This window comes from Nanorana parkeri, unplaced genomic scaffold (genome assembly GCF_000935625.1).
Source record: "Nanorana parkeri isolate BGI_ZX_2015 unplaced genomic scaffold, ASM93562v1 scaffold1658, whole genome shotgun sequence".
NCBI lineage: Eukaryota > Metazoa > Chordata > Amphibia > Anura > Dicroglossidae > Nanorana > Nanorana parkeri.
The window spans coordinates 212359-227272 of record NW_017307926.1 but is presented as its reverse complement, the minus strand read 5'-3'; the positions used below and the strand labels follow the sequence as shown (position 1 = coordinate 227272).

Below are 14914 nucleotides of genomic sequence, written 5' to 3'. Positions count from 1 at the left end.
TTTATTAGTGAAATATAAAGATGTCAAAAAAGACAAAAACGCAGTATTCCAGTGTGCAATGATACCTTTCTTATTGGACTAACAAAATATATACAAGACAAGCTTTCGAGAGTGAACCTCTCTTCTTCAGGTCAGAAGCAATACTGATCAACATGACATTTTGTCAGTTAAGACAGGAGAAAGCTGTTAGAGGGGGGGTTAATGGGGTGTCATAAATGTTAGACCTGGGAGTAAAAAATTTCTCCTGATTATCAAAAGACAGAAAAAATAAACCCTAAACAGATCAGATATATACAACATACATGAATATTGTGATGTTCTGTAGATTCATAAAAAGTTCTGGTAGTGTGTCAGAAAACCAGAATCCGCATTAGGTCCATCCTTTATGGCGTTGAAATGTAAAATCATTTTCATCTCAAATGTTTTCCTTTCATGAGAGTTTTTAAAATTCCCTTTTAGTACTTTAATTTTGAGGTTTTGGATGGAGTGATTCTTCCGGGAGAAGTGATGTCCTACTGCAGTGCAATATTCATTCTCTTTGTGGTTCTTGATCGAACTCCTGTGCAGCTTAAGGCCAGTTTCCCCAATGTAACAACCTTTGTCACATGCTGAACACTGTATCATGTACACAACGTTAGCAGATGTGCATGAGTATGACCCCTCATACTCATGCACATCTGGTTTTCTGACACACTACCAGAACTTTTTATGAATCTACAGAACATCACAATATTCATGTATGTTGTATATATCTGATCTGTTTAGGGTTTATTTTTTCTGTCTTTTGATCATCAGGAGGCATTTTTTACTCCCAGGTCTAACATTTATGACACCCCATTAACCTCCCCCCTCCTCTAACAGCTTTCTCCTGTCTTAACTGACAAACTGTCATGTTGATCAGTATTGCTTCTGTCCTGAAGAAGAGAGGTTCACTCTCGAAAGCTTGTCTTTTATATATTTTGTTAGTCCAATAAGAAAGGTATCATTGCACACTGCAATACTGCGTTTTTATATTTTATTATATATATATACACACACATACATCTCATCCATTGCAATACATGTTTAGTTTGGTCAACTGCCTCAAAGTGATCCCTCTCTGGCCAACCCCTGCTCTGCTTTGCTGAGAATTGTGCCTAAATTTATTGTCATGTTCACTTTTACAGTCTTTTGAGAGCAGATCACTCTGGTTCACTGAACAGAAGCCTAGCAGAGGTACTAAAAGGGTCATCAAAGAGGATCTGAATAGCTCTACAGAGGAGACCAACAACCATGTGAAAACTTCTTTGTAAGGATATTTTCTTTGTGTCATGAAGACATCGAACAAATGAAATAAGATTTTGCATGAAATGATCTGGGTATTGTAGTATGTATAGTATTTTCTTTTCAGCAGCTGCAATTTTAATGGAAGTAAAATTTTATAAAAGTACATGAAAAGAAAGTGTATATGACCCATATTAATGGGTAAATGGCATATTATAAAAGTTCTTTCTTTCTCTTCTATTAAAGTTTGTAATCTTAGGGTTTTACTGCAGTCTATGGGAAGATTGGACACTGGGCAAGCCTGGGGCAACAGCAAGATTTCATTTTTTTATCGTGTCCTAGGAGGATGGACATCTTTTCTTCAGCTTTTTCTTTTTTTTTTTTTTTTTTCTTCTTTAATCCAAATTCTTCTCAATGCATTGCAGCTAGAGCTGGCCTCTATGATTGCAGTTATCTGAAGTTGCCTTTTCCCAGCTTAGCTTTTGGAGTACAGTGTCCCAACCCCACTGGACTGGATGTTGCTGGGATAACTTGGATGTTATCTTTGGGCAGTGGGTTTGGCCTAAGGCCCTTTCCAAGACCCGTTCTGGTAGCAAGTTGGCCACCAAACTCGTGGGACGAACTTGCCTTGTTTCTTAACAGACCAAATTGTCTGCCCCTGAGGATTATGTGGTTCCTGGTATCCTAGGTATGGTGTATCAGTCATCCAGCACTGGAATTTTTACCTTCTGTAAGACTTGGTCACCATAAGAGAATTTTTTTCTCCCAGACTATATCCTGGGGATTCAAGAGATGCGGTTCCCTGTGCATTAATGTATCATCCCCTTGGCCAGTCACCTATTCTGGATATATTTGGACAATGGCACAATGCTGTTGTGCCCCTTAACCATCTAGGGGGAATAGGAGATCTTTAGGTCTGCAACAACTAATCGATAATAATCAATTATGAGAATATTTGGCAACTATTCTCATTATCGGTTAGTTGGCGGGGGGGAAAGAGAGGGAGAGAGAATTAGATTTTTTTTTTAAATGCAACCAATCGATTAGTTGAAAAAATTATCTGGCAAATAATCGTTAGCTGCAGCCCTTGAGATCTTGCTGCGGCAAGTGAGGTAGTTCAGAACCTGACCTGGGCAGAACCTTACATTTCAGTCCTGTTCACTGTGTTCTTTTCAGGTGCAGACAACTGGTGGACATGCTTCCTCAACTGTTTACATCTGGAATGGGGAGGGAGCAGTTACAAGTGGAGGATGCCAGACGTTGGCATCCTGATACTTTGGTTCAGCTGCATGCTGAACATAATTTTTCCAGTAGTAGGAATCTCCTGGTGGTAGCAGTGATTGCTCTGGTGAATCAGTGGGATTCTCTGTTGTCTTCGATTTCAGGCTGTAAGTCTATACCTTTTCAGCTTCTGACACTTGTGTTGGGCATCCCAGTTAGATTCTGCTGGGTCATTCAGTTCTCGTTCCACCTTTGGGTACCAGATCCAAGCTGGGTCTTAAGGGTCATTTTCTCCCTTTCCTCTTGAGACTAACTTAATTGGCTGTAAGTGTCTCTTGCTTTTATGGCATCATGCACCGGTTCCCAATTAAATCTGTTTTCACGTTTTTTGTTCTAGGTGGAGGTTGTGGCCTTATCTGATGTCGGCTTTAGGCGTAGGTCCTTCAGATAGCTCTTTAACTTTTGTTCTTGGGTCTGCGAAACACTTCCTGCTTCCCTCAATGGACTATAAAGAAAATTGGATTTTTGTAAAAAAAAAAACTTTTTGGAGTCCATTGAGCGACACAGGGTCCACCCCTCTGTGTTCTTGACCATGCTCTTAGGACTAATTTGCTACAAAACTAGAGCATGCTGGTAGAAAGAGTTATCTTGAGCTGGGCTACTATTTTCTTTCTTTGCCAGTGTCCAGTCCTCCTGTAGGCGACCGTATAATCCGAAGGTAAAAGACTTCTGTGTTCCTGAAAGGCTTACAAAAAAAATGGATTTTACAGTGAGTACTAAAGTTATATTGCTTTTATTTTTATTGAGGCTGTAGGTAAAGTAGACCTTAAGAGAAGTAAAGCCAAACCTCTCCTCTTGCACTTCTCCTTTTTAAAGCATATCTAAATTCAGAAAACAAACTCCTATATGTTGTAGTTTACCAGTCCTTAAATGTGTGTGTTTTTTTTCCTTTATTTTTACCTGGTCCTGCCAGTAATCCACTTCCTGTCCTAGGATGACAAAGCTCAATCTATCTGTGCAGGAGCAGTGTTGTCAGTCTAGGCTACTTTCTTGTTTTTAAAATTTCCATTACATGAGGGTGAAGGGGTGCTTGGGTCTAGAGAAGATTCTGGGACAGTTGATAAGCTTGATATTTCAGTTAATTGTGCAATATGTTACAAGGTCACAAGATTTATGGTAAAATCAACAGGTATTTTTCAGTACTTGAAGAAAATGTAATAAGCCAGAAAAAAAATGAATGCAGCCTCCACATCTAATAGACCCCCAATGTCACCTTTAAAGAGTACCTGTACCCTCCAAGACGCCATCACATAGTGGTCTTGTGAGCCCCCCTATGTGATAGCAGTTAAGTAAAAAAAAAAAAAGTTTATAAATGTAAAAATCCCCCCCTCCACGCATTCTAATGCAATCACGCCTCGAGTGCATCTATGTACAAAAATGATGATTCCCCCACACATGTTGGGTATCGCCACATGCACCAGAGTGAGAGCAATAATTCTAGGGCCAATATTCATGGTTAAACTGGTGGCCTGTACAGGCTTTTAAAGTGCTGCTTATAAACAATTTAGGGTACCATATTTTTTTGCCATTTCATCTTTTATATTTTGCAAAAATTGGGTGTTGTTTTGTGCACAAAATTAACTAAAGTGTACTTTGACATTTTGGGCTTGATAAAGAGGTGCACAACCATCATGTGACATAAAAATTTGCAGCTGCCATCATTTGATTCTACAGGGTTTCTGCTTTCAGGAAATATATTATTCTTTTGGGGGTTAAGTCATTTTCAGGCCTAAAATGTGGATTATAACGTGTGCAAAAAACCCTCTGGCAGCAAAAGGGTTAAGGGCCCATTCACACCACATCCATATCATCACCAGACCAGATTGTTTCCGGACCCAAAATGTGTCCTAATGTATCCCTGTTCTATTTCTGGCCTCTGTTCACACCAGCGTCGTCTGTACCAGACCAGAAAAATACTGCATGTCTCATTGTGTTAGACCCATACTGTGCCTGAGGAAGGGACCCTAAGTGGCCCTGAAACAAGATGTGCTCATGTCAATAAATAGACGCATTTAAACATTTGACCTTCGGTGTGCCGGTAACATGTTACTTCATACTAACATGAAACATGGTCACATTCCCCAACCTCCCACACTTATGTGGGGTGCTTCTCCCTGCAGCATTCTCATTTCTTTTGAATTTGACGCTGCTGTGCATACAAAGCCACGTCATCCATTTACAGACTACAGGTCCTATCTGCCACCGTAGCAAAGCACTCGTAGATCTCTTTGGGACACAGGTGCAGTGATGCTATTACACTTGTAGTCCATTGATTTTATTTTTCCAGCTCCATAAGAGTAGGTCTGAACCTCTGTTTGGACTTGGGGCAAGGGGACGATTCTGCAGGAGCCTTGACATTCCATCTGCGATGCACTGATTGTGGTTTACAAAGCTCTACAATAGACCTATGGCTTTCAAAATACATTTCATCATTTTAAATGAATAAATACTTGCAATAATCGAGTATTTATATCTACATCGATTTTAGATTTGACTCGTATCGTATGTATGTGTGTGTATGTATGTATGTATGTATGTGTGTGTGTGTGTGTGTGTATATATGTATATGCATATATGCATATATACATGCATATATACATACACTATATATATACATACACTGTAGTTTGTCACAAATTGCATAGCATGGTAGCACACTGTATATTGCTCATCAATCAGATGAGAGATGATGGATTCCATGTAGAAGAAAATGCAAATGGCTGTTGACTTGTTTGCAGCACTGCATTTATTCATTATAAACACATACCTCTGATATGATTAAAAACCAGGAGATCATTTTAAAATGAGACGCATATGACTTTTATGAAAAAAACACACTATGTCTTATTTTCGGGGTAGGTCTTATTTTTTTCTTTTTTTAAATGCACAACAATCCAGACTTATTTATGTAGAAAAGTCTACATGTATTCATGTACAAACATATGGTGATCAGGGCAATCAGGGGTGCCGTACCTTTCCAAGTGCAATTTGGTAACCAATCACTGGCCAGAATGAGCGAAGCGCGCTTTCACTATCGATTCCTGACAGTGCATTTGCTATCACTCCGCCTGTGAGAGTTCCCTCCGCTGCCACCTCGCTTCCTCTAGCGCTGGCTTCGTTGACACCGCGGCTCTTCAAGTTCCCCCTTATGCCACCACCGGCCCTGGGAATGGTCACAACTAGGTCTTATTTTTGGGGTAGGTCTTATATTTTAGCCATTCTCAAAAATAGTACTAGGTCTTATTTTCGGGGTAGGTCTTATTTTTGGGGAAACAGGGTACTTCAGTTAACATATGTATCTGTTTTTTTTGTCACAAGAGAGCAGCACATAGAGCTTGAACAAATCTTTGTTGGGGCAATTTTGCTGAACTGAGCTGTCTGTGATTTCAGAAACCAGGGGTATGAAAATTACAATACAGATGATTCTGATGATCCCTCAGATTTATCCTCCTTTGAAAGCGAGATGGTGATTGATGATACTGCCTCGAACCACAACCAGTCATTTACAAATTCAGATGAAATGTAAGTATTGATCTAAAAATTTTGAAGCCGCTTTTATTCAGTGTCCATACATAGGTAACTGATCATAATATATGCGCTCCTGCATTGTACATCCATAGACACCTCCAGTAAAAAAATTAAAGGGCATTGTTATGATTTTTAACTCATATGCGCTGGGAAATATCTTAAAATGCTCCTTTCTCTTACCGAAAACGTGCTTCCTGTTCTCTCACTGCAATGCTCTGTACCGGCATCGATGAGTAGCAGCCACACGCCTCATCTCAAGTGTCCTCACTCATACTTAGTGAAGTGAAAGAGAATGGGTGTTTAATCACTACAGCTGTCGTACCTTTACACCTTCTATGGAACAGACCAAATTTTTCTTTTCTGCTGTGTGCCTGTTTTATTCTGCACTAACTTTTGTCATTACTTAAGACAGGGCTGGACGAATCCCAGGAGCCGGGTAGTCAATGCTTCTTAAAAATGACAGCTGGCCCCTAACTTCAGTGGAGCTGGCTCCTGAATTCCATATTAATTTGTCCATGCCTGACTTAGTGACACTAAACTTAGGAGTTAACTCTTACTATTACGTATCTGAACTATTAACACAAATGTATGTGTATCTTTTTTTTGTGTATGACTCAGCTGTAGATCCTCAAATCATCTCTGAATTGGTGCTGACACTGTCCTTCCTTCTGGAGGGTGACTACTTTTGTTCCCCATGGTCCCTGTGTGGGCTGTAAAGTAGCCACTCCTCCAAGCTTGCGCCCGTGATGGACTACAATCTGAATACAAATTAGTAAACTAAACATGAGATTGTAGTCCATCACAGGAGTGATCTTGGAGTGGTGGCTACTTTACAACACACACAGGGACCATGGGGAACAAAAGTAGCCACCCTCCAGAAGGAAGGACAGTGTTGGCACCAGTTCAGAGATGATTTGAGTATCTACAGCCGAGTGATACACAAATAGCTACATTTTTGTTAGTTAGGTTACTTGAATGGATTTAAGTCATAAGTTTATGTGAAACGTTAAAAAGGGGTTAAACAGAAACACATTTTCTTACTTGTCGTGTTGTTTTATCTGATATCACATTGAGATTACAGTTCATCACTTTGAGCTGCAGATGAATTTAACAGAGTAAATGCAAAAGTAGCAATGTTACTCAAGTCTGTAGAAACTGGAGCAGACAGAATTTGGAGCAGTTGGCAACCAATCAGCTTCTCTGTTTCTTTTTAAAAATGTAACTGAACAAACTGAAGAGAGAAGCTGATTGTCTGCTCCAGTTTTCAATAATCCCCCCTCCCATTGGTTGCCATAAGAAAACTGTCTGCTCCAGTTTTCATTAATCCCCCCCTCCCCTTTGTGTCAAAAGATCCAGTTTTTTGTTTTGTTTTCCGCAATAGCTGCTGCGTTTACTTGGCAAATCCTGGTTGTCCTTTTGACAATCAGGAATTGGCAGGAAATGCAAGGCTGGGAGTGGCAGCAGGGGAGAGCAGAGACTGGTTGTCAAAGTTAGAATGGACCCCCGGCAGGTTATGCCGGTAAAGCCTCTCTTCCATTTTAATCTGTGGGGTTTCTGTCAATGCTCCTGAAACACAAAGCAGGACCTGCTGTCATTGTAACAGTGGAGCCCTGCAAATTACACCTGGCTGATGCTGCAGGTCGTCAGTTTTGACAGTAGGGTCACCTTCATCAAATGGAGCTTCATGCTGATGGGTTTCAGATGTTTTTAAACACTCAGCTTCCCAGCTTCACTGTTTATTTAATCTCCAAACATACTTTTGATACATTACAGTATTAAAATACAAAACATTCTGTGAACTGAAACAGCTATATTCTTTCTGCATTATTATCTTTAATTCATTTCAATAATTATCTTTATTTAGCTCAGTGGCACATCACAGAAAAAAGACACCACACAAGAGGCTGAAAAGCAGTACAGAAAGAAACGATTCTGTAAGTAATTAGACTTGTAATACAACTTCAATTCCAAAAATGTTGGGACGCTGTGTAAAATCTACATAAAAATGCAATGATTTGCAAATCTCATATTTTATTCACAATAGAAAATAAAAAACATATCAAATGTTTAAACTGAGAAAATGTACCATTTAAAAAAAAAAAAGGTAATTTTGAAAGTGCTGGCGGCAGCACTTTTCGGAAAAGTTGGGGTTAATATGCAACAGATCAGTAACATGATTGGGTATAAAAAGAGCATCTTAGGCCCCATTCACACCTAGGCGTATTGTAATATGCGCGTCTGTCGCGCGTTTTTTACCGCGATTCGCGGTAAAAAAGTTGCGCAACCGTTGCGCGATTCCGAAGGCTACTTGGCTGTATCCCAATGGAAAACGCCCTACAAAACGGCCCAAAGTAGTCCTGGGACCTTTTCAGGCGTGGGCCGTTTTGTAGGGCGTTAGGGATGGGCGGAAATACGCCAAGGTGGGAACGAGACCATTGAATACAATGCAATTTATATTTTTGACCGTTTTGTAGAGCGTTCGTCGAGCGTAGAACGCGCTACAAAACGGTCAGGTGTGAACGAGGGCTTAGAGAGTCAGTCTCGGAAGTAAAGATGGGCAGAGGTTCACCAATCTGAAAAGCTGTTGAATAATTTCAGAATAATGTTACTCAATGTAAAATGGCAAAGACTTTAAATATATCATCATCCACAGTACATAATATCATCAAAGATTTTGAGAATCTAGAGCAATCTCTGTGCACAAGGGACAAGGCCACAAAGCAATATTGAATGTCCGTGATCTTCGGGTCCTCAGACGGCACTGCATTAAAAACAGTCATGATTCTGTGATAGACATCACTGCATGGGCTCAGGGATACTTCCGAAAATCGCTGCCTGTGAACACAATTTGCCGTGCCATCCAAAAATGTAAGTTAAAGCTCTATCATGCAAAGAAGACGCCATATCTGAACATGACCCAGAAATGCCGCTGCCTTCTCTGGGCCAAAGCTCATTTAAAATAGTCTGTTGCAAAGTGGAAAACTGTACTGTGGTCAGATAAATCGAAATTTGACATTCTTTTTGGCAACCATGGGCGCAGCATCCTCTGGACTAGAGAGGAAAGAGACCTCACGGCTTGTTCACAGCGCTCATGTCGAAAGCCTGCATCTCTGATGGTATGTAGGTGCATTAGTGTGTCTGGGATGGTCAACTTGCACATCTGGAAAGGCATCACCAATGCTGAAAGATATATCCAGCGGTTAGTGAAGCATATGCTTCCATCCAGACAACATCTTTTTAAGGGAAAGCCTTTTATATTTCAGCAGGACAATACTAAACTGCATACTGCATCTATGACCGCAGCATGGCTTTGTAGTAGAAGAATCCGGGTGCCTAACTTGCCTCCATGCAGTCCAGACCTTTCAAATACTGAAAATATTTGGCGCATCTTGAAACTAAAAATATGACAAAGAAAACCTAGGACTCGGGCAAGAATGGGACATCATTCCTCTCCCAAAACTCCAGCAACTGGTCTCCTTAGTTCTCAGACATTTACAGAGTGTTGGTAAAAGAATAGGTGATGCTACAGCGTGGTAAACATGGCCCTGTCCCAACTTTTTTGAGAAGTGTTGCTACCATCAGTTCCAAACTTGCCTTATTTTTTTTTTTCTTAAAAGGGAACATTTTCTCAGTTTAAACATTTGATATGTTTTCTATTGTGAATAAAATGTGAGTTTACGAGATCTGCAAATAATTAGAATTCTTTTTTTATGTAGATAAACAGTGTCCCAACTTTTTGGGAATTGGGGTTGTACATAAATGAGGTATGTGATGGTAATGAAGACAACATAGTTAAATATGAATTCAATAGAACAATACACACATCTATAGCATGAAACTGATTTTGTTTTTTTAAATTAAGAAATCGACCAGGACATCTGGTGCAGCCTTCATGCCGGTCCTTTGATGTATCTCTGAAAAGACAAGGATGTACAGTTCCATCTTGGTGAAAGAACTGTTACCTCAACCATTTGTACATGGTCTAGTTAATATCCAAAAATAATCTGATTTATATTGTTTTGCTATATGATAAATCTTTTATATGATGGATACTTTTTAAGCTACTGTTATTACTTAAAGAACAACTCAGATTCACATTGTACTAACCCTTGCAGTGGGGCTACCCCTGAACTGCAAGGTTTGAGTGCTTGTTTTTACCCTGAGTTAAAAATAATAGTCATACTCACCTGAACCTCCGAGCTGGCCAGCTGTGATAGTGCTCCCTCCTGCCTCCTCCGCTGCAACGATTAATGTGATGACATGGGGACCGTAGACTGCTGCAGTAAAGTGGAAGAGAGAATTCAGGGGACTACTGGTCTAAGAGGAAGCCAGCTTGGATGATCAGGTGAGTAGAACTGTTATTTATGACCCTAGTCAAATACGAGCAATTAATGCTTGCAGTGCGGGGGTAGCCCCACTGCAAGTGTTAATAACATTCTGCTTTAAATCGGTTAGAATTTTCAATGGTTTACCTTTTTGTCTTCTCTAGTGAGTATGCATTAAATGTTTTTTAAACCTTTAGGGCCAGTGCCGATGGGCTTTGGGCTGCAAATTCAGCGTGCTTTTGACATCAGCTTGAGATGCTTCCGAGATCATTCATTTATTGACCAGTGCATTTGACCTCCTTCTGATCTGCTTAAGCTGCTTTTGCATGCTCAAATACTTGTAAGGAAAGAAAAGCAGCTCTGATGCAAACAAAAATCTGTTTGACACAGACCCCAACTCAGCCATTTGTGTCATAGGATTATTCCAGTAATGAGATGCCTTAAGGAGGACCTAAATTTAAAACTGACTTGGTCTGCTGCTTCTATCCACATCCATTCCTATATCCAATCCCATTCATATAAAAGTGACAGCCCCCATCTGAGTAACCAGTCAATGCCATTGCTTCACACATAACCCAGCTGCAGCAATGGCATAGAAGCAGAAATTACAGAGAATCAGTGGTTGCTCAGAAAGAGAGAGTTGAGAGTAGAACTTGATAAAATAACTTTGCTGACTTTATAGCACTCGACAATTTACGCAGCTATTTACACAGCGCACATTCACATCAGTCCCTGCCCTTAAGGAGCTTACAATCTAAGGTCCCTATGTCACATGAATGCATACAGGGCCAATTTAAACAGGAGCCACTTAACTTACCAGCATGTTTTGCAAAGCCCTGCAGATAGTGTCCTTCTGTTAGCAAGGCAGAAGTGCTCAACACTACGCCACTGTGCTGCCCTGAATATGAATATCATGAATGTTATGCACCTTAGATGGTAGACAAGTTTTTTTTTTTTTTTTTATTATTCTTATTCTAATAAAGTCACACATACTGAACCAAACACTGATGGTTCTACAAAATTATACCCCAACATGTTGTAGCTTTTTCTAAAGGTGTGCTGAGCTACAATTAGCATTGCCAAGTAGAAAGGTTTGTTTAATCGAAATGATAACTATGTCAAATATTTAATACAATCTCTGTGTTTTGTCCTTTTAAAAATTCTAGACAATAAAGTGCAGAATTGTATACAGTGGTTCAGAGAATGAAGATGAACAAAAGAGCTGTCATATGGACTCAGGTATATTTCCATTTTAAATTAAAAGTGTTCTATCATATACTGTGCATTCAGAAAGTATTCAGACTCTGCCACTTTTTTCAGGCTTTTTTATGTTGCAGCCTAATACTACCGTTGTTTAAATATTTTTTTCTCATTGATCTACACTCAGTACCCCATAATAACAGAATTTTAGAAATGGCTGTAAATGTATTAAAAAGAAAAAAATGAAATGTCACATGGGCATAAGTAATCAGACCCTTTGCTACAATACTTGAAATGTAGCTCAGGTGCCTCCCATTTCTCTTGATCGTTGCTGAGATATTTCCACACCTTGATTGGAGTCCAGCTATGGTAAATACATTGATTGGACATGATTTGGAAAGGCACACACCTCTCCTATAGAAGACCTCACAGCTGACAATGCATACTGTATCAGAGCAAAAGCCATAAGGTCAAAGGAACTGACTGCAGAGCTCAGAGACAGGATTTTTGCAGGCACAGATCTGGGGAAGGCTACAAAGAAATTATTCGGCACTGAAGGTTCCCAAGAGCACAGTGGCTTCCATAATTCTCAAATAGAAGAAGTTTTGCACAACCAGGAATCTTCCAAAAGCTGGTCGCACGGCCAAACTGAGCAATCTGGGGAGAAGGGCAACTTAAGAGAGTAAGTAAGTAAGTGAGGTGACCAAGAACCCCATGTTCACTTTGACTGAGCTCCAGAGATCCTGTGTGGAGATGGGACAAAGTTCCAGAAGGACAACCATCACTGCAGTCCTCCACCGATCTGCCCTTATGGCAGAGTGGCTAGACGGAAGCCTCTCCTCCAGTGCAAAACACATGAAAGCTCGCTTGGAGTTTGCAAAAAAAGCACCTGAAGGCCTCTCAGACTGAGGAACAAGATTTGCTTGTCTGATGAAACTAAGATTGAATTGTTTGGCCTCAATTATAAACGTTATGTCTGGAGGAAACCAGGCACGTCTCCTCACCTGCTAAATACCATCTCAACAGTGAACCGTGGTGGTGGCAGCAGCATCATGCTGTGGGGTGTTTATCAGCAGTGGGGACTGGTCAGGGTTAAGGGAAAGCTGAATGGAGCAAAGTACAGAGATATCCTCAATGAAAACCTGTTCTACAGCCCTCAGGACCTCAGACTGGGCTGAAGGTTCACTTTCCAACATGACAACGATTCTAAGCACACAGCCAAGACAACACAGAAGCGACTCCGGGACAACTCTGTCAATGTCCTAGAGTGGTCCAGCCAGAGCCCTGACTTGAACCCCATTTAACATATCTGGAGAGACCTGAAAATGGCTGTTCACCAACGGTCCCCATCCAACGTGACTGATCTTGAGAGAGGATTTTGCAAAAAAGAAAGCTTGTCGTGTCATACCCAAAAAAGACTTGAGGCTGTATTTGCTGCCAAAGGTGCTTCAACAAAGTACTGTAATTACTGTACTGTAAGTAAAGGTCTGAATACTTGAGTACATGTGATATTTCAGTTTTTTCTTTTTAATAAATTCACAGACGTTTCTAAAATTCTGTTTTCCCTTTGTCATTATGGGGTACTGAGTGTAGATTAATGATGGAAAAAAAAGAATGTAAACAACTGTAGTATCAGGCTGCAACATAACAAAACTGAAAAAAGTGAAGGGGGTCTGAATGCTTTCTGAATGCACTGTATATTGTTATGTTTGCTGATTCTTCACTCAGACCTTTAAAATGGAACTTTGGGCAAAATAGAAAATGACATAGATGATGCTGTCGACTAGCATTACTTTTTTTAATATAGTTTAATTACCTGTTGATCTTGCCAGTAGATCTGTTATTTTTCCACTTCCTTTAACAGGGTGACAGCACTGTTTGTTCTGCAGCGAAATCTTACAGAAGCATTTTCACTCTGAAAAAAAAAAAATTGCACTCCAATGTAGTTATATCGTGTCCCACATGCTCTCCGGACAGCTGCAGTGGCAGAGTCTCTTGCATCTGTGCCTGTGTGTCCAAACCCTACCTGACTCTGAGTTCTGGTTTGTAAACCTGAGCCTTTAATTAATGGTTCTGCACTATGAGGAGCTTTTCTTTTCTTCCCTGAGTATTATATATTGTGGCTATTGATGGAAAGAATACATGTGGCAGAACTGGGTATAACCGATTTAATGAAGGAGTTCCAGTCCAAACAGTGGTGGCTCTACACGCTTGGATTTGGTGTGATATGCACTTATGGTGGAGATATTTGCACAGGATAGATATAACTCTTTGTGAGTTTTATTATTATTTAGTTCACTGTTGTTTTTCTATTTCAATATATGTTGTTTTGATTTATTTAGGCTATGCAGCACTTTAATAGGTTTTGTTACTTATACACAGCATTGCAGTGTTTACTAATTTTATTAGTTCTATTACTAAATGTTGATTAGGGTAGGCTACTGTAAAGTTAAAGTGACACTAAACCAGGAGTTAGATTTTAAAAATGAATTAGAGTACACTAACTAACAGTATTGTACCTTATTTGTGCATCACTTAGCTGGAGATCCTCAAATCATCTCTGAATTAATGCTGACAACTATCCTTTCTTGTGGAGGGTGGCTACTTTTTTTCTCCATGGTCCCTGTGTGTGTTGTAGAGTAGCCACCACTCGATGCTTGCTCCCAACGGGACCAAGCTTGCTTCCCATGATGGACTACAATCTCACGTTTAGTACTAATTTGTATCACAGGAGCGAGCTTGGAGCGGTGATTACTTTACAACACACATGGACCATGAGGAACAAAAGTAGCCACCCTCCCAAAGGAAATCTCGCGACACGGCGGGGCAGCCTGCTTCCTGATTGACCAGGAAGCCAGCTCCATGCTCCCTCGTGGCACTGCCGGTCAGAGGGAAGCATTGTATTTAACCCCTGCTGACTTTTTTTAGGCATGACTTCTACCCCCCAACTACAGTTCACCAATTTGCCTCTGGAACCCAGTGTGGTAACTGTTAAACAGCTGCTGGTGATTTATTTTTATTAACTAAATTAATTAAACTCCGTGGTTATTAAATATGACCAAAAGAAAGCTCTGTCTGTCTCCGGAAATGGTTTAAAATGTATTCGTTGGGTACAGTGTTACATGACCCCTCGGTCAATTGGCAGTCACACTATCACGGCACTAAAAAACAGCCTGGAAAGAAAGTAACCGTAAAGAAATATAGTGAAAGTACGTAACACACTAGTATTGAGGTTGTTAAACTAATATTTGAAATTGAAAAGGCTGTAGCCAAAATAAATATAAATAAATGCACATGAAATAATAAAATATATATAT

At 40.1% G+C, this 14914-nt stretch overlaps 1 protein-coding gene across 1 annotated transcript in view; it reads left to right on the top strand.

Annotated features, from left to right (window-relative positions):
- The window catches only part of LOC108799206 (heat shock factor protein 2-like), a 32366-nt gene extending 20627 nt beyond the window's left edge, over window positions 1-11739 (top strand). The window contains exons 8-12 of the mRNA XM_018571037.1: window positions 1167-1288; window positions 5935-6066; window positions 7937-8006; window positions 11564-11636; window positions 11735-11739. Coding sequence (XP_018426539.1) covers window positions 1167-1288; window positions 5935-6066; window positions 7937-8006; window positions 11564-11636; window positions 11735-11739 — 402 coding nt within the window. The remainder of the gene's footprint in view (window positions 1-1166; window positions 1289-5934; window positions 6067-7936; window positions 8007-11563; window positions 11637-11734) is intronic.
- Window positions 11740-14914: the final 3175 nt, after the last annotated feature.